The sequence below is a fragment of the Hippopotamus amphibius genome, chromosome 11 (assembly GCF_030028045.1).
Source record: "Hippopotamus amphibius kiboko isolate mHipAmp2 chromosome 11, mHipAmp2.hap2, whole genome shotgun sequence".
Classification (NCBI taxonomy): domain Eukaryota; kingdom Metazoa; phylum Chordata; class Mammalia; order Artiodactyla; family Hippopotamidae; genus Hippopotamus; species Hippopotamus amphibius.
The window spans coordinates 90,430,057-90,451,305 of NC_080196.1; the positions used below are offsets into that span (position 1 = coordinate 90,430,057).

At 35.6% G+C, this 21,249-nt stretch overlaps 1 protein-coding gene across 1 annotated transcript in view; it reads right to left on the reverse strand.

Annotated features, from left to right (window-relative positions):
* DYM (dymeclin) overlaps nt 1–21,249 on the reverse strand; it is a 367,767-nt gene that overhangs the window by 211,119 nt on the left and 135,399 nt on the right. Inside the window, exons 10-13 of the mRNA XM_057698938.1 lie at nt 20,775–20,953; nt 18,844–18,969; nt 3,022–3,135; nt 1,949–2,043 (exon numbers count right to left, since the gene is read on the reverse strand). Of these exons, the coding sequence (XP_057554921.1) occupies nt 1,949–2,043; nt 3,022–3,135; nt 18,844–18,969; nt 20,775–20,953 (514 nt within the window). The remainder of the gene's footprint in view (nt 1–1,948; nt 2,044–3,021; nt 3,136–18,843; nt 18,970–20,774; nt 20,954–21,249) is intronic.

The window sequence follows — 21,249 nt, forward strand, 5'->3', positions numbered from 1 at the left end:
TAACTTTGATATTTCTTGTACTGCATAACACAGTTCCTTTAGCACTAAATGCTAAAGCTCCAATAAAACTGAAGTATTATTCCTTAATGATAAACAATCTAAATATTTTCAAATCACAATCTAAATTACATTTCTTATTTCTCCAAACACTACTGATTTTCTACTTTAATCATCACAGAAAATTGGGCATAATGCTTTATTTGCATTTTTTTCCAACTCTGACACCTAGAAAATTTTTATTTAATCTTGCTTGAAGTATTTTATCAGAACTTAAATTCTGAACCAGTTCATTTGGCATTTTCATGTTGAAAAGTCCAAATGTTCATATAACAGTTGAGGAAAATCTTGTAATCTTTTCCTAAAACCATTATAAAACTCCACATACACACAAAGGAAAACAGACCACAAAGCAGCACAGTTATCATTACATCTAACATGCAGAAATGAAGCATGGTGACAAAGGTCAGTTTTTAGAAACTAAAGGCTCTTCAGAACACCTGGAAGAATCTGAGGTACAAGAAGACGTTGTGTTTACTTTAAATAATGAAGTCAGCATTAGCCCAAAGTCAGTCAACTAGACAATCTCTCAAGTACAAACCAAAAAAAAAAAAAAAAAAAAAAAATCCAAATAATTATTAAACAGTAAGTCAAAGGAAAATATCCTGCACTAAATTCTGAGCATAAATAAACAGACTAAGACATAAGTTAATTCTGACTGATTGTTACAGTGAGCCCAGGTCAATAAATGTCTCTAACCAAAGCATGGAAAGTGAGATCAGAGTTTAAAAGTGACATGGAGTTGTGATCACCACCAACAACTGGAACACAACAACTGACTGTCAGAGCTGCACTGCCCCAAAAGCAAGAATTAAAGGAAACGATCTAACATGAATACATAAAAAATGTTCTACTTGAGTGCTGCTAGGACTTTTTGCTGAAGAGCAAAGAGTACCCATATTTGTTAAATCCTGCAAATGATATTCATTCATTCGTTCATTAGCTTTCCTAACCTTAAAGATTGTGCCTTTGGCAAAGAATAGGGAAGGCACGGGAGTTTCTGGTGATGTTTTGACAGGCAGAATAATGGCTCCCCCAAAATATCCACATGTTAACTTCCATGAACCTATGAAGGTGTTACCTCACATGGCAAAAGGGACTCTGCGGTTGTGATTCAGCTAAGAACCTTGAAATGGGTACATTATCCTGGATTATTCAGGTAGGGCCAAGGCACTCACAGGGATGCTCAAAGTAGAAAAGGGAGTCAGAGTGATGAGATATGAGGAGAAATCAACAACCTACTTCTGCTGGCTTTGAAAGCAGAGGAAGGGACCATGAGCCAAGGAATGCGGGCAGCTTCTGGAAAAGCAAGGAAAGAGACTCTCCTCTAGAGCCTCTAGAAAGGAATGCAGCCCTACTGACATCTTGATTCTAGACTGGTGAGACCCTTGCTGAGCTTCTGACCTACAGAATTATATAATAAATTTGTGTTGTTTTAAGCCATTAATTTGTGTTAATTTGTTACGGCAGCATTGGGAAACTAATACAACGGTTAACAGCTATGAAAGGAATTCTCTAGAATAAACAGGTAACTGCTTTTTAAAAGGATAGAGTAACGCTCTATAAAATGCTCAGCAAATATGTGAATCAAGATTTAGTTTGCATTACTGAGAAACAGACCTGCTCCACTCTAAAAGGCTAACGCACAAAGCTTAAAACTAGATTTTGTAAAAAAGGTTGAAAGCAAATACAATTAACTCTGACAAAAAAGTCTGGGTTAGAAAACAAAGCAGAATGAGCTACTTTCAACCAAACAAGAAGGGGATAAAAATTAAGTAGGAAAACATGACACTCCTCACAGATAGCATTTAAAAAGGGACCACCATAGGATCCTTTCCAATAGGCCAGCCAAAAGGCAACACTCGGCATTCCTTTTAAAGCTCACATTTACCTGATGATCCTCTGGGCAGCATACTGATGGAGAGAACGAAACTGTGCCGACATATTTGCTAAAGCTGCCAAGCAATTTGTGTGAAGGTACTTGTCCTGTCAGAAAACAGCAAGTTTAAAACATACATCAAGTCTTCTTGACATTTTAAGCAACGTTAACTAGAAGCAAATGTAAACTCAATTGTCACTCATTTTAGAAGGTTCAGATCCACAATCCATTTTCTGTAATTCCAAAATCCATAAAGCACTGAACATTCAGTTTTTTCACCACTAATTTGGAAGCAACATCTGTCCCAAAAGATGATGATGCTATCCGTGGTCTTCATTAAGCCCACCCTGGAGAATACTGAAATATTTCGCTGCAGAAATATTAATGTTTAGGTACAGTGTGCAGCCTAATGTCCAGGACTTAGTGGTTACATACAGTGTAGCATACAAACTATAATTATCTTTCTAAAATCAAAAAATCCTCTGTTCTAAAACACATGTGGCTCCAAGAGTTTCAGATAAAAGACTGTGTATGTGTACCTACGTTAGCCTCCCAGAGGGGCATAACCGAAAACAGTGCAGTAACTTGGACCATTTCTCTGAGCTATGAATTCTGTATACTGCTTCTCTAGTGAATGGAACTGAAATTTGCTCCCAGGCAAGGCAAATACTATCTAGTTGAAATTTTCCTCTTACTCTTTAAAGTATTCTCTTTCTTCTATATTTCTTTCCCATCTGAAATCATATTTTCTTGTGCATGTATCTTCTTAGAGTTTACTGTTGCTACTTTTTAAAGGTAAGTCAGTTTTATCAGTCCAACAAAGATATACATCTTTGATCTAAATGTGTTCCATTGCTTATTTTCTATTACATGTAAAATATCTCTGATCATACAACCTATGAAATATTAAGAAGCAGACACTACAAACATTACCTTAGGATCATAATACAGCAACTATATGTGGAACTATATTTTTCCACCATATTCCATGAGAATGTTAGCACTCTAAATATTGAGACTGCTTTAAACTATAATCTTCATTGTACTGTATGTATAAAGGTAGAAAAATAGCTACGGATACTTACTCGTGTCCTTGTCATGTTGTACTGAATGGTTCTTATTACAACCAGTATCAGGAGACTCCCCAGTGAAATTTCAGTTAAAACCCGTTCTGAATACCAAGTAATATTTTTTAACATCTGTAACAGGCAAGAAAAGTTTAAGTGAGTATGATTGCTTTAGGGTAAAAGGGATTATCCATGTCTACGATTTCTGATAAGATGTGGCTTTGCTCTGAAGGTGAGTTAAACAGTATATAAAAAGTAAACTGTGAGAATTTCAGTTCAAGATACTGAAACTGTGATGTATTTTCTTCTTCTTCCTCTTAAATATAAAAGAAAAAAAAAACAGACGATGATATCATTAGTAGACAAAAAAGAGCTATATTTAAAAAGGTTCAGCACATAGAACAAGACTGACAGAACCACCATCAGAGGTCAGTAGTTTGAAAGCAAAAATAAGAAAACTGAGAAGTCTCTTGAAAAAGTGGAGCTATCGTAACAACCACAGGAAATTTCTACACTTGTGTCAGGAAAGGCCAAGAATGCAAATTAGCCAAGATCTTCAAGAAGAGACGCGCCCATGCTCTGCTCCAGCTCTGGTGCTCACCTCCAGGCCTCGATAAGCAAGAACTGTCTAGCTTCAGTTGGTGCTGTTCCACAGACTTGTAACACGGGCATCAGAGAGAAAAAGTGGGCAGCACAGCAGCTAATCCTGGGCTGCCACAATGAAGAAGGCAAAATGCACAAAAACCAACAGGTTCAACTGGCATCAGAACTCCCCTAACGTTCTCTTTTAGTGAGGTCACCCCTACTTCCTTCCTCCTTGATGCATGGAGCCAGTGTACCATATTCTTTCCATCTATGCCTGAAAAAGGGCAAGACTTCTGGCTGATTCCCGCCCTCTCCATTAAGAAGATATGCCCTTCTGTAGAAAACAGCAAACCTCCATCATTCACACCTTCCAAAGGAGGTCTTAGCACTTTTCAAAACAAGTGACTGTAGACTTTCATTTGTAACTATGAATGGACAATAAGAAGCCACCAAAAAAGTAGAGAAATCCAACAGTCTAAAAGATATGCTGAATCTAATCAAGCCTCTGTTCTAATTGCCAGCATATATGAAATACAGAGGACAGAACATAATAAATAACACAATGATCTAATCGGCCAAAGCCAAATGTATGAAATTCTACTAAACAAGTCAGTTACCACAAAGAGTAAATGATGTAATAAGGTGAGAGAGGGAGAGAATGTCACAGATTAAAAACAGAAGAACTAAATGCATTAAGTAGGCTTTGGAAACTGATTCAAACCAACCAACTCAGAAGACATTTTAAAGATAATTGGAGAAAACTGAATATTAGTGGGTATTTTAAAAATATCACTGATTTTGTTGGATGTGACAATGGTATTTATTTTTTAAGCTCATATTTATCAAAGTGACATACTTAAATATTTACATATGAAGTTTTATATATATATATGATTCATAGGATTAAAAAATATATTTTAGCCAAAATATAAAAGGCAGAGAGGGTGGGGTAGGTAGATGAAATAAGAACAGGGAACTATTTTTTTCAATTATGTTTACATTTAATGTGCTCATAATTTAAAGTATATTAAATAAACAAATAATATAAAAGTCAATAAATATGAAATTAAACAAGCAGAACAAATAGACCTCCAATTAAACAAAGACAATTTAAGATGCTGGGGAAAAGTTCTTAAAATTCTAATTAGTATCTTCGGTGAGATTTGACAGAATACCGTATCCATAAAATAGGAACAGGCTGCAATGAAAAATGAGAATCACAGAATGAAGAAAAGCTACTAAAGATTAAAAATACGATGACTGAAACTTAAAAGACAGAGAGGAATTAGCAGAATGGGCACTATGGAAAAGAGAACTTGTGATCTGAAAGACAAAACTGAGAAGTTCCTGCAGACAACAGAAGCAAAAGGCAAAAAGACAAAATATAAGAGACAACTGGAGATCCAACATATACTTAATAAGAGTTCCAGAAGGAATAGACTAAAATCGACCCCTCAACAACACGGGTTTGGACTGCATGGGTCTGTTTATATGCGGATATTTTTTTCAATAAGTATATAGTCTGCCCTCTGTGTCCGCAGGTTGCATCCTCAGATACTGAGGGCCAACTACGAGACTTGAGTATCTGTGGATTTGGGTATCCATGGCGGGCCCTGGAACCAATCCCCCGCCGATACCGAGGGAGGACTGTAGAAGAAAAACAGAAAAATTAGCAATAGAAAATTTCTTTGAGGGAAAGAGAAACTTGCAACACTTTAAGCAAATATATTGAAAAAAAATCAAAATTTATTCTGATAAGATTTCTGAATCCACAGTATATGAGAAAATCCTATTGGTTTCTAGACAGTAGAAACATGTTATCACCAAAAGAAAAAAGACTAACATTAGATTTCTCATCTTGAACAATGTTTACAGATTTTTGAGGAATAGATGATCATTCTAGAATTCTGTATCTAGAGAAACTACTACACAAGTATACAGAAAAATGAAGACTTTTAGTATGCAAAGACTCAGCAGGATCTACCCATGCACTATTTCTGGGGAAAAAAACAAACCCCTATACATGCAACTGCTTAGCTGCCCCTCCTCACCACCGTAATGACAACAACAAAACAACAGCCAGATAAAGGCAAAGAAGGAAAACATGGACTACTAAACATCCACCAAAAAAAAAAAAAAAAAAAAAAAAGCCACAATTACAATTCACAAAATGAGGAAAATACAATTAAATCTAAATAATGTGGTTGACCTTAATTCTCTGCTAAGATAAAATAGATATTTCTCTGCTAAGTCTGCCTCTCTGCAAACTCTAAACAATATTAGACATGAGAAAGGGGGCATGGAAGTAGATAAGAAATAATAAGTAAAGAAATACTGTCTTCAACTTCATGTAACTGCCCATAAATGCCTCCACAACAGATTTTTACTCAGTTCAACTCTTTAGTAAGAGACCCAGGTCACCTAGCATCCGTCATTACAAATAATCCAACCCTGACCCGTGCTGCAGGCTCCAGGTACAAATGGTGGTTGAGTACTGTTTGCAAAGTAAAAAATACAACACTTTAAGCATTTCCATTTATTCATGACTAATAACTAGAAGAGAGAACCTATGTGTAAAACAAACGATAGTAGCTGAAAATACTCAGAACAATGAGATTTGCTAGTTGAATCTTTATAAAGGAATGATGCAATGCTCCATTCCTCTGACTTACTCTCTAAGGCTGCAGTTCTTGAAATGTGGTCCTGGGAACTCTAGGGGTCCCTGAGACGTTTCTAGAGCATTCTCAAGGTCAGAACTATTTTCACAATAATACCAAGACATTACTTTCCACTCTCATTCTCTCATGAGTGTATAGTTCAGCTTTCCGGAGGCTACATAACATGTCTAATAGCACAACAAATTTAATACAGAGGAGACATGACCATCTGTTAAGGCAAAAATGTAAAACAATGCCACCCTTCTTGCTAAATTTTTGTTTGTGGAAAATAGTTACTTTCATAAAAAATGTTACTGATATTAACATGTAATGGGTTTATTATAATAATTATTTCTAAATGAACTAATCAAATATTTTTAAAATATGTCAGTTTTAATTTCTAATACAGTTAATGTAGAGACATAAAGACATTATTTGGTGTCCTCAACTATTTTTAAGTTTAAGAACCACTCCGAGGGAATCCTAACCCAGGACACTCATTAGGCAACTTTACTAGTGAGAGGAGTGTCTGTCTTTTAAAAGGTCACACTTGAGTATAGTTTGGTTTCTCCTCTCTCTTGCCTCCTGTGTTTAGAAATAAATTATCATAAGCCACCTTATTTGAAACCAAGGTCACTGGTTCTTAATGTTTGCTTGTGTGTGTCAATTATGTAACTGGATGGAAGAAGTATTTTGAATAAAAGTAGCCTTACTCATTTAACATTCAACAACTATTTAATGAGTATCCACATAGTAAACTTATGATGTTACTACGAAAATTAGGAATCCAATTTAGCATTTACATAAAGGTTTGTCTTTCCTTCCTGTGAAAAATAAGTCATTGTCTGGTAAGTTTGGTAGTGTTTAAGAAAAATTAAAAATAACTAGCTATAGAGCTCGCACAGCTTCCCCCGGGACCTTAATACATAACAGACAGCAGACAGAAAACTTTCTTGGTAACCTGGCTGTAGTTCTTGACCTATTTATTTGGTTCTTATAAAAACAATGCCTCACCTCTTGCATTCAATGTCCATACAGTTTAATAGCCGTAGACTATCATCTTGCTTACACATTATATACATTTATCATTTTATGCTGAAATAACTCAAATAATATGTAGAAGGAAACCCCTCAAGGATCTGAAAATATCTTCCTTCTCAAAAAGTATATGAGAATTGTTTGTGGTTCTAGGTCTTCTTTTCAGCTTTTCCCCCCATAGGATTTGTTTTTATTGAATATATCTCTTCCATGTTACAAAGGCTAGAATATTATATAGTAACATATTACATAATATCAACTCCTTAAAACATTAAATATATATAGAAAAGCACAAAGAGTAATAACTTCCATATTCCGGTACTTGACATGAACTTTTAACATTAACATTTAGCATTAATGTTAATGTTTTATTTTTTAAGATGAAAATCTCATTTTATTCCCCCAAAGAGGGACAACCACTATTTTGAGTTCAATATATATCTTTCCAGTCCATTTCAAATACTTTATATGTATACACTCACATACACACACAACCAAAAACCAGCATTCCTTTGTATATTTTCTACTTTACATAAACAGTATCATAATGAATCAGGTTAAACAGTGTCCTCCAAATTCAAGAGTCACCCAAAACCTGTGAATGTGTTCTTATTTGGAAATAGGGTCTTTGCAGGCACAATCAAGTTAAAATGAGATTACACTGGATTAGGGTGGGCCCTAAATCCTATATGACTGGTGTACTTATAAGGAGAGGAGAAGAGACAGACAGACACATGAGAAAAGGCCATGTGAGGCCAACACAGAGGTTGCATGTAGCTGCAAGCTGAAGAACACCAAGGACTGACAACCAGCGGCTAGAAAGAGGCAAGGAATCACTCCCCTAGATCCTTCAGAGAGATCAAGGCCCTGCTGACACCTTGCTTTTTTTTAAAAAATAAATTTGTTTGTTTGTTTGTTATTGGATGCTTTGGGTCTTTGTTGCTGAGCGAAGGCCTTCTCTAGTTGCGGTGAGCAGGGATACTCTTCATTGCGGTACGTGGGCTTCTCATTGCAGTGGCTTCTCTTGTTGTGCAGCATGGGCTCTAGGAGCCTGGGCTTCAGTAGTTGTGGCACGTGGGCTCAGTAGTTGTGGCTCATGGGCTCTAGAGTGCAGGCTCAGCAGTTGTGGTGCATAGGCTTAGTTGCTCTGCAGCATGTGGGATCTTCCTGGCCCAGGACTCGAACCTGTGTCCCCTACATTGGCAGGTGGATTCTTAACCACTGCGCCACCAAGAAGTCCCCGACACCTTGCTTTTGGACTTCTAGTTTCCAGAACAGAAACAATCAATTTTTGTTATTTTAAGGCACCCAATTTGTTATGTTAGCACCAGTAAACTGATACACTTAAGTATTTGCTTGCATCCTAATTTTTTCACTCAATAAGTCTTTGCAACTCCTCTATATGGATATATATAAGAATTAACATTCACCACATATGCCAAAGTCTAACAGTACTAATTTTTCTTTTTTTAAAGAACTACTTCTATACTAGTTAGTAAACAGCTGCTGTTCCAAGCCACTCCCCCAGGACCTCCTCATGGTTGGCAATTAATGTACAGCAGAGAACAAAGGAATATATGGACAATAGCCACTCTTACTGGATGATTTTGGTACCATGCCAGTTAAATAGTTGAAAATCACCTCTGCTTCACTCCATCCAAGCACTATGTAGTCCTGTGCCAATAGGCCACATTTTTTATCCACTCTTCTACTATGAAAATTTATTTATTTCCAGTTTTTCCCCTGTTAAAATCAATGTTACAATATAGATCCTTGTCCTCACTATCCAAAATATCACTATATTAAACTCAGAAACCAGGAAGTCCTTATTCTCCATACTCCTAATATCTGGACATTAATTACCTGAAGTTAGGAATTACACAGATTTTAAAAACAAAAATATCTGTAAAATCCCTGTTTTACGTTACCCAATGCGTGGTACTTAGTGACTTCAGAAGCACATCAGCAAGAGTTTGTCAGGAAGCAGAATTATTAAGCCACTGAACAGTTTCTTTCAAAAATACATGTATGTTTTGATCACTGTTAACTAAAAAGCACAGAGCAATACAGCCGCACCAGCCACAAACGGGGATTTAAATTTAAATTTAATAAAATTAAAATTTCAATTCCTCAGTCACACTGGCCAGATTTCAAGTACTGCCATATCAGACAGTGCAGTTACAAAAGATTTTTATCAACACAGAAAGTTCAACTGAATACTATGGTATAGAGAACAACACTGTATCCAACATCCAGTTTTAGCAAATGTTAATATTTTTGCTTCTGAAACACTAAAACCCCCCAGCTACTCCTCCCTGATCCTCTAACCTCTGGCAACCACTCTCATAAATTTGGTACTTCATTACCATGAATATTTTTGAATTTATTGTTGTCAATACATATAGTTCTATTTCATTCATTGTAGCTCCTCTGCAGTATTTCATTTGTTATCAGCTGTTTGCAATTTTTGAACACTACAAACGATACTATAATGAACATTGCTTCAAATGTGCTCTTGTGAATCTATGGAAAAGTTTTTCCTAGGACTCAAGCCAGGAAATGGAATTGCTGAGAAGTAGAGTATTTACTTCTGCAGGTAATTTAAGGAACATGAGAGGCCAAATTCCTCTCAAAAGTGGTTGTACCAGTTCATACTGTCACTACCAGTATATGAGAGTCCTCTTTCTCTGTATCTTCACCTGATAATATGATGAGATCTCGTAATTTGTGCCAATCTGATGAGTATGGGATATTTCAGTTATCTTAATTATCATGATCCTGATGAATCATCAGGTTGAGCATCCTTTAAAAATGCTTACTGGGGGAATTCCCCAGTGGTCCAGAGGTTAGGGATCCACACTTTCACTGCCAAGGGCCCAGGTTTAACCCCTGGTCAGGGAACAGGCCCCGTGGCATGGCCAAAACAAAACATTTTTTTAAAAAATAAATAAATAAAATAATAATGCTTACCAGTCATTCAGGTTTTTTATTGTTTTTCTATTATTTCGCCCATTATTCTAGCAATACTTTGTTTTTGTCATTGATTATAAAGGATTCTTTATAAACTAAAAATGCTAACCTATCTTCGTGTCTATATCCTGTTTTCACTTATCCTAACAGTGAAATTTTTCATTTTAATGTAGTCAAACTTATTAACCTTTTCTTTCATGGTTTATACCTTTTATGCTTAAGAAATCCCTTTCTCAAGTTCATAGGAATATTATCCTTTAATTTCTCTTTGAAGATTTTAAAATGCAGCTTTTCACATCTAGGTCTTATTAATCCAAGTGGAATTCTTCTTTGTATGTGGGGCAAGATAACCTAACTTTACTTTTTCCATTTGGATGAGCCATGTTTTCAATCTCAGCACAATTTATTTACTACTTCTGTCACACTTCATGTTTTCATATTTGAAGGTGTAGTTTCTGGACTAAGTTCTTTCCTATTTATCTGTTTTCTATTTCCCTGTTAATAAAAAACAATCTTAAGTACTAAAGTTTTATAACTAGTCTATCTGGTAGAGTGAGTAACTCCACAATGAATTGCTTCAAAAACTTTCTAGGCTTTTCATTTTCCCCTACAATTTCTGGGATTAGCTTCTCAAGTCTCACACACACACACACACAAAACTACTGAGATTCTGATCAGATGAACATAGAGATTAATTGGGAGGCAAAATTAACAACTTTAGGACATTGAGTCTTCCCCTCCGTGAACATGGTATCTTTCTTCATTTATTACGTCATATTTAATATCTTCCGTTTAGGTAATTTATGCCATTAAAAAACTATACTTCTTTTAGATTAATTCCTGGGTTCACTGTAGTTTTATTGCCATTGTAGGTAGTATTTCTATATCACACTTTGAATTTCTTTGTTACTAGTATGCAGATACAGTATTTATTTTTTGTATACTGATTTCTGATAACAAAATTTGTTCAACTTTCCTAACAGTTCCAATATTAGAGTCATGAATTTTCTATGTAGTCAATCATAGCATCTACAAATACTGACATTTCAATTTCCTTTCTTTTTAATTTTTAAATCATTTATAACTTGTTCTAGTCTTAATGACCTGCTTAGAATTCTGGTACAATATGGACAAGAAGTAATAATATAGGGCATACATACTTTGTTCTGACTTCCAAGGAAAGACTTTTAAAATTCCCCAAATATAATAGTTAACTATAGGTTTTTTGGCTTCCTAGGTGGCGCAGTGGTTAAGAATCCGCCTGCCAATGCAGGGGACACAGGTTCGATCCCTGCTCCAGGAAGATCCCACATGCCACGGAGCAACTAAGCCCGTGTGCCCAAAAAAAAAAAAAAAAAAAAAAAAAAAAATTATAGGTTTTTGTAGATATATGCTGTTGATACAAGGAATTTCGTTTCTACCCTTATTTTGTCCAGGTTTTTTAAAATCAAGAATAAGTGTTAACTTTTATCAAATGCTTTTTTGGCATCTGTTGAGATGATCATATGGTTTTTTACTCTTAAATTAATAAATTACATTAAGATATTTTCTAATATGAAACCATCCTTGCATTCCTGCAATATTTGGTATTGACAGACATATTCTTTCTCCTATCTTGCTTTATTCCATTTTACAATATTAGGTTTATAAGCTTTATGACTACATTTGTGTCAGTATTGCCTCTCAATCTGAAATCCACTCTGCTTCGCCCTGCTTTATGATACCAAGGCTGAACACTGTAGACAATTCTCCTTTGTTGGCTATCTTGATGTTAAGGACATTTGGAAGGACACCTCAACACCGGAGCAAGAGGAAGGCTCCTTCTTCCCTTCTTCAGCATAGTGTTTTCCATGCAGTAGCCAACAACAGATCAGCATGAGGGACCTTACAATGTTTACCTAAGTGACCTTCACAGTTCCACTTTGGCCCACATCCCCTGACAAGTTTCTTAACTACTGGCAAACTGCATGTTCCTGGGACAACCGGGTCCTCTTCCTCAGAGATCTGGGTCTCAGCTTTGGGTAGATGTGGGGACGCTTTCTTTATTTTTCTAAAATCCTTCCTCCTCCTCTCTGTCAGATTAAGGATAACAGATATTTTTGCACTTGCCTTTTCTATATTCTTCAGAGTTGACAATTTCTTTCTTAAAAGGCTAAATACATTAAACATTTTAGGCCTGCGGGCCATATAGTCTCTGTCACCCATGACTCAATTCTACTGTTGTAACTTGAGAGCAGCTGTGGAGAGTACATTAACAAATAGCTGTGGCTGTTGTACAATAACACTTTACAAAAAACAAACAGCTGGCCTGTAGGCCGTACTCTGTGAACACCTACAAAAGACTACTGTTGCTGATGGTAATGGTGAAAAGTATGAGTGAATTAGAATAAGTCACTGTGAACTGAAAATCTGATATGAATACCCAGCAATGTGGTAGGTAGATCGGAAGAATAATGATATGCAAGAAGTGATTTTCTCTTTCTTATTGGAAATAGAAATTGAAGCAGGTAGTAATTTTGCACATTACAGTATTTGGGTTTAATATGAAAATTTACCAATTTAGAACAAGCTGAACACATATATTCAACATGAAAGATACTTTCAATTGTGTTAGTGCATAAGGAATTTCAAATTTCTCAGTTTATTATTTTACTTTATTTTTCATGTTCAACCTGGTGTGAAGGATAGTTATTCTACTTTAATTACATATGATCAGCCATGACACTTGCATGGTACCCAAGTGCTCAAAAGCTTTAAGCACTATGGAATTTTTATGTTTCTTAATGAAACCAGTATTCTAAGACTCATTAGCATAATCATGACACTTTGCTGTAACGTATAATCTTCTGTGTGTCTCTCGGCGCATATATACATGCATTTCTTGGCATACATACCTCGTAGAATTGCTGGGTGTTTGGATATACATATATATGCTCAAATTAGGTAGAAAATGACAATGAATTCACCAAATGAGTTGTAAGTATTTAAAACCCCACCAGCAGCTCCTCATCCTACCCAATTCTAGGCATCATCATCCTTTTTAACTTCAGTCATTCTGCTAGGTGTATACTGGCACCTCACTGTGGCTTTAATTTGCAAGTCCCTAATTACTAATGAAGTTTTCAAAACACTTTTTAACATGTTTATTGACCATTTAGATACTGTTCTTTTTAAAGTGCTTCTTCAACCCTGCTGTTCATTTTATTATTTTGTCTTCTTATTGGTTTGTAGGAGTTAATTACATAGGTTAAATACAAGCCATTTGTGAGTAATATATACATAGCAATAGCTTCTTCCGCTATCTGACTTGATTTTTCATTCTTTTACTAGTGTTTTTCGATAAATAAAGTTTTAAATTTTTATCTAGTCTATCAATCTTTTCTTTTATTGCTAATGTTTGCTGAGGCCTGTTTGAGAAATCTTTTCTTGTCCCCAGGCCATGAAGATATTCTCCTCTATTATCTTCCAGAAGCTTTATTGTTTTGTTGCTTACATTAACATCTAGAATTCATGTGAAGTTGGTTTTTGTGTATGGAGTGAGTAGGGGATCAAGTTCATTTTTCCCTCATATGGATATCTTACCATTTACTGAAAGGACCTTTCCCTGTGGCTACTTTTGAAACAAGTCGTGTGTCCCTTCATCAGATTAAGAAATTTTCCTCCTGTTTCATTATTTTTGTTTTTTGTTTGTTTTTAAAGGGTAAAGGGGCTGAATTTTATGCAATACTTTCTTGGTATCTATCTAGATTTATCATTTGACAGCTCTCCTTTATTCTGTTAAAATGATGAGTTATATTCGTTGTTTTCCAAATGTTAAGCCAACATTTCATTCCTGAATAAACCCACCTCTATTATGACATGTTATCATTTCACATACTGCTGGCTCAGTGTGTTTATATTTTGTTTCGACGTTCCTATCTATTTGCATAAATGACACTTGCCTGAAATTTTTCTTAATCAAATTTTGGTAAATTTGGTATCGAGATTATGCTGGCCTCAAAAAATGAGTTGGAAAGACTTCCCTTTTCCGACCATCTAGATGAGCTTCTGTAAGACTGATGTTATTTCTTCCTTCAATTTTCAGAAGAATTCATAGGTAAAAAAAATCATCTGTGCCCATAACTTTCTATTTAGGATGAATTTACATGACAAAATCAACTTCTTTAATAGAAACAACTATTTTAATTTTCTGTTCCTTTTGTGAGCCTTGGTTAAGTTTTTTCTAGAGGGGGAGAGGATTTGTCCATTTCATGTAACATTTAAATTTTATGGTATAAAATTACTTGCATGGATAGTATCCTCTGAGCATTTTTTAGTACCTGTGGGACCTGTCCTAATCTCCTCTTATGCACTTGCACTCTCAATAATTAATATCTGTAGTTTTACTTTCTTGATCATCTTTCTAGGAATTTATCAATCTTTTTAGCTTTCATATATTTTGCTTGTAATAGAAAAGCGGAAAGATTTAAAATCAAAGATCTAAGCTTCTACCTAAAGAATTGAAAATAATAAAGAGCAAGTAAAGCTTAAGTAAGGAGAAGAAAGGAAACAGAGCAGACAGTAATGAAATTTTTAAAAACAGAGAAAATTCAATGGAACCAAAAGTTGGTCCTTTGAAAACATTTTAAAGGAGGGAAGGAGGAAAGGGAGGAAGGGAGAAGAAGAGGGAGAAAAAAAAGAAAAAAGGAAAGGAAAGAAAAGAATAGCCTCTAGCCAGACACATGAAGAATAAGAGAGAAAAAGACACATATTGCTATATCAAGAATGAGAGAGGTAACATCTCTATGGCTATTACAGATATCAAAAAGTAGTAAGTTTAAAAAAAAAAGAATATATCAGGAACAACTTTATAGCAATGAATTCAATACCTTAGAAGACATGTACAAATACCCTGAAATACACCAAGTACCAAAGCTCAAAACTTAACCCTTCTATCAAAATATATATAAAAGGATACTACATAATGGCCAAGTGCAATTTATCCCAAGAATGCAAGGTTGATTTAATATTCAAAAATCAATCAGTACAATGCACTGTATTTACAGACTGGAAAAAACCCATATGATTCAGAATATATAAAGAAAGCTTACAACTCAATAGTAAGACAAAAATCCAGTTTTTAAAAAAGGAGGTATGGCTACACAAGGGCAATATGAGGGACATCCTCGTGATGATGGAAATGCTCTGAATCATGACTGTATCAAAGTCAATGTCTTGGTTGTGATACTGTACTACTGTTTTGCAATTATAGTTGTCACTGAGTGAAAACAGGTAAAAGGCACATGGGATCTCTCTGGATTTTTCTTACAGTTGCAATTACTTCAAAATAAAAAGTATAATTTAAAACAATGGGGAAAGGACTTCCCTGGTGGTCTCGTGGTAAAGAATCTACCTCCCAATGCAAGGAATGTGGGTTCAATCCCTGGTTGGGGAACTAAGATCCCACATGCCACAGAGCAACTAAGCCTGCGTGCCACAACTCTGGAGCCCTCGTGCCACAACTACAGAGCCCACATACCCTGGAGCCTGTACACCACAACTAGAGAAGAGAAAACCCACACACCACAACTAGAGAGAAGCCTGTGTGCTGAAACGAAAGATCCTGCGTGCCTCAATGAAGATCCTGAGTGCAGCCATAAAAATAAATAAATACATACATACATACATACATACATACAAACAATGGGGAAAGACTTGGAAAACACACAAAAAATATAATAAGCACATGAAAAGTACATGAAAAATGCTCAGTATCACTGGGCATTAAGAAATGATAATTCTAACCAGAATAAGATACCAGAGTAAATTTCACAAATTTCACAAAGGTCCACAGTGGATGATTCTATGTAGAGAACTTTGTAGAAACATTTGACTTACTCATTTTTACTATTACACATAAAAAGGAAAAGGATAAAAGTAAACCGATCAACAAGAAAGTCAGACTCTAGTGAAAAAGAACAACTTGTTTAAATACCTGAATGTCATCTAGAATATCTTGAAATCCTTATGGAATGGACTTGAATGTTAACTGAACCTAACGCCTTCCCTATCTTACCATCCCTGTTTTGGCAGTCAGTAAAGTTTAATTTTAATGCATAATCCTGTGCTTAGAATTGTTTTAACTACCGAACATAACAAAGATACAAAAAAGTAGAGAAAATAATATAATAAAAAATATATGCACCCTTGAATTGTGTCAGATCTTAATATTTTGGCCAGATATGCTTCAAAACTTTGTGTGGTTACTTGTTTTACTTTTGTTTTTGCTGCTGTTGAAGTGAAATGAATATTACAGACCTGAGGGAAGCCCCACGGTGCACCCTTCCCCATTTTCATTCCCATTTCTAACTCTGATATAGCCAGTACCCTGATTGTTTTACTTTGCATGTTCTACACATTTTCAATATTTAAACAGTGCTGTAGATGACCATTAATAAGCATGTCCTCTCTACAAAAGTACAAGAGTCTTCCTAAGTAACCCTGGAGTGAAACGCTGATTTGTGGGGTATACACAGCTTCAATTTTACCTGTATCTCTTAAAAATAAACACACACTTGTCTTATGACCCAGCAATTCTACTGCTGGGTATATGCCCAAAAGGATGTGTGCATATGTCCACCAAAACACATGTGCAAAAATGTGCACAGCTGCTTTAGCAAAAATAGCCCCAAAGTGGGGGGGGGGGGAAGCCAAATATCCACCTAGAAGGTAATGAACACATATACTGTGGCATCTTCATACAATGGAATAATACGTAGCAATAATAGAGAGGCAAAAACTAATCTGTCAGGAGGGAATCCAGAATGTAGTTAACTCTGGTTGGTGTGTGGTATTGACCAGAATAGGGCAAAAGAGAGTCCTCTACTATGCCAGGAACATTCAATAACTTGATCTGGATGGTAATAACACAGGTATATTCACACACAGACACTCATAAGTTGTACCTTTAAAATTTGGGCACTTTCTATTTCATACTTCAATTTTAAAATGTTTTTAAAAATCATACTGATTTTTAAATTTCTTATCAAAAGAAAGATAAATGCTACTTTAAAAAAAAAACTAAGTCAGTGCAAATATGTTCTCTCATGATACTTTCCTAAATAAAAGAATCAAAAAATTTGTATGTTTTATCCTCTTTCTACGGAGTTAAGATTCCTTAAACCTTAGTTGAGATGATGGTCACGCTACATAAGAGGCAAAAATCGTTTCAACAGGAACAGCAGAGAAGAGTACAGATGATGTGAAAGCTCTACTGAAGAAGAAAGTGTTTGTACCCAAAGAAGAATGAAACCCCTAGCCCCATTCTCCCACTCAACCCCCACACTAGACTGGAAGAATCCCTTGTGAGAGACTGATCACCCCAAAGAAAAGGCCTACAGAGAGTAGAACGCCCAGAGAAAGAGAATACGTAGAGCACATTACACTGAACAAGTCCTGGCCACACATACAACTTCCAATCAGCGTTTTAGTGCATGCTCCTCAACAGAAGCAGCTAAGCAAGAACCACCACACGTGAGGAAAGCCTCCAATGAGGACTGAGACAGGAGCCAAAGATGAGAAAATATGCAATATGTTTTAATAGCTTTAGAGGGGATTCTCGGTTCTGTTGAAGTATTGGGAGTTCCACCAGTGACTGGTACATGGCTATAAAACAGGGCAGTGACGTGCTATAGAAAAATTAAAAGATGTACAAGAAAGGAAATGCAATTATCATACACTCCAACTGAGAGTAGAATAACAGTTAACAAAATCATAATAATGTAAAAGCTGAGTTAACCAAAAAACAATAATAAGATGGAAGAAGGAACAAATCTCTCTTTTGGAAAGGAGTCTAGGAACCCAGAGGGAACACTCAAGATGTGCAGGAAGGAGAGCTAAAATTGATGACTTCTATTCCAGCTTAGGAAGATAAGAGTTAATCTCTCTAAATCTGGAAAATCAAGAAATAACATTATAAGCATGTTATTTACAAACATGGACAGAGTTGGCATTATTTGTCTCTGGTGAGTGGGAATTAAGTATGGGGTAGACATGGGGTCTGCTATTTTGCATTAAAACCTAGTACTTCTATGTAACTTTTAAAAGTATGTACATGTATTACTTTCACACAAAGAAAATACCAAAGAGGAAGATAAAATCAGCTTGGGAATGGAACTCACCAGCAGGACTAAAATTTAAAGAGTTAAATTATATTATACTATTTTACATTGTTTTATAAAATAAATTTTCAGTCCTCTTCTTCTTCCCTATTTTTTCACTCATTCTATATAAAAGGAGGAAACCTGTTTGATAATTTCTGCCACAACTAAAAAGTGGAAATGGAGAGGAAAAATGATCTCATTGCAGCAAAAACACTTCTATCAATTACTAAAAAAACTATTTTGAGAGAGTTTTTAATAGCAGTTAATAGTCGTTCAGAAAAAAAAAAAGCACCACTCCATAAATCTGAAGAAAGACACACCATTTCTAAGTCAGGCACTTGCAGAAACATCTCCCAAAAGGGAAAGAAGGAAGTAGGGTACTAAGGATAGTAAATTTTATGGAGTGACGTGTCTATTCTGTAACTCTGATCAAAGTGAATGTAACTTACCACTTCGTGAATGGATCTATTGAAGCCATCATCTTCTGTAAGGATCAGCAATATTATAAGGGCCATATAGACATGGTGTGAATTTCTTTCTTCCACATGATACAGAATCTCAAGAATTGGTAAAACCTAGTGAAGAAAAATTTTAATTTACTATTTCAATTACTTTATTTATTATAAAAGCAATGTTTTGAACCTCTATACTTTTATCATGTACCCTTTGCTTTAATTTCACAAACCAGCCTGTGACTGAAAGGACTTTCCGTATGTATAGCTAAGGTACCAGCAAAGAAAATCATCCTCTTCTGCGAAGGTGTGCCACCACATAAAGGTTGGGTTTACAGAAATCATTTAGGCTCATGGTCAACACCTGACACTCAACAGAGGCGAGTCGTCCTCCAGCCTAGCAGGAACTTACACAATAAGGTATTCTTAGAAACAATGCACTATGTCAAGCATTACCTTCTTAACAGCAAAGACTGTAGCATAAAAGAATTGTTAACAACAACAGTATCAGATCAGCATAGTGAATTTCCTACCAGAAACATATTTTCTAATCAGAGACTCAACAAATTACACAAGAAAAAGGAAAGGGAAGGACATCAATTAAAACATTATAAAAGTAATCTATGCAAGACATTAAAAATGAAAACAAATGTACAAGCCCCACCCCCCAAAAAAAATCCCCAAACAAAACCTTTTAACTTTTCACTGATGTTAAGTCATCACATACAGACAACTGTTCCCGTGCATGATCTTATGTACCAACATCCTTACCGTGGAACTTTCTAGAGCTGATGATGTCATGGGCTTATTGCCATCATTTTCCTTAGGCTACATCACACTCAGAATTGTCTCTGCTTATATTCACTCACCCATTAGCAAACAAACCTTTTCTTTACAAGCTTTTACTCTTGAGCACTACACTTTTTTGCTATTTAAGCCAATGTTTTCCACATATAGCTGGTGCGCAGATGGGTTCTTTCATCACATTTTTTTGTCCTTAGTGTCACTTTGATATAGAATATGCTCTTCAAATAAATTCTAATAGTCCATGTTTACTCGTTATTTTCATCTTTAATGGTGAAAAACATGGCCACCAAATCCTGCTATCACTGCATAAAAACTGGTGCAGAGGGGACATTTCTATTGCCACTGGCTATTTTAGAGATGTTCACAATTTTAACAATGCATGAATAGTCCAACGTTATCTATGATTGTGTATTTCAAATATGACATTAACACCTTAGTGAGGCAGCTTACATTTCATAGAAACATTTTTGTTTACACATTAGTTATAATGGAAATCAGTGACTGCCTACAGGAGTTTCTGTCTACCAGCAAAAATTTGGAACCAACTTCACTCACATAGTAAAGGATAATGTACATTTATATGACATCTGGCAATGGTACCTTAAAATAACTATAACACTCCAGGAACTGAGTTCAGACAGCCTTAGTGTCAAAGCCTGTTGAAGGGATAGGACACTTGGGAAACTGAACTGAAAAATCACCCTTCCTTTTAGCCATACTCATCAGGAATGTGCAACAACTGTGACCAGCTACTTGAACTTGGTGAGCAGGCACTTAGTGGAAATGAACCAAGAGAGTATAAAAATCTTCTTGAGAATGGCAGCCAGTGCTTCTTGGAGGACTTGATCTAGACTGAATCATGGGCAGTGGGTGACTGTTAAGGACCTAAAGGACAGGGAAGCTTCCTGTGCTGTGTGCTCTCCTGCTCTGCGACACCATCTCTATGTGCACTGTTTCCTACACTGTAAACCTCATACCTCTGCCTTTGCCTGGTGGCATCACCTCATCAACCTCTTGACTATCACCTTTGCAACCAGGCAAACATACGTACCCTTTTGGGAGACGAGATCACTCTTCAAAATATTATGAAATATAAAAAACATGTTTAATATCATACTTACAAGATTTTCCATATCTGTGCGAGCCAACATGTATGTTCTAATATTACTATTCTGATGGAGCAATGTATACAAAAGGAGAGTTGCTTGATCAGATGTCTGCTGTTCACACAGGGCCATGTACAAACTGTTAAAGTTAATCTGGAAAGCATGCGGAATTGATGAGGGGAAAGGACTGCTATCTGGAATACGGAAAACACAAAAATTTTAAAATATTACATCTATTTTCTAGACTGTGCCTAATATAAATAATAAATAATAAAAGCACTGTTAATGTATACAATTGAATTTCCATTAATTCTGTATGAGTTGCTACATTTCAGGCTCAAATTTTCAATTTGTATTCTAAATTTTACCTAAAAAAGAACTAAACTAAAACATGACTACAGTTGATAACACAGTACTGTATATTTGAAATTTGCTAAAACAGTAGAACTGAAATGTTCTCACCAGAAAACACACACACACACAAAAACAA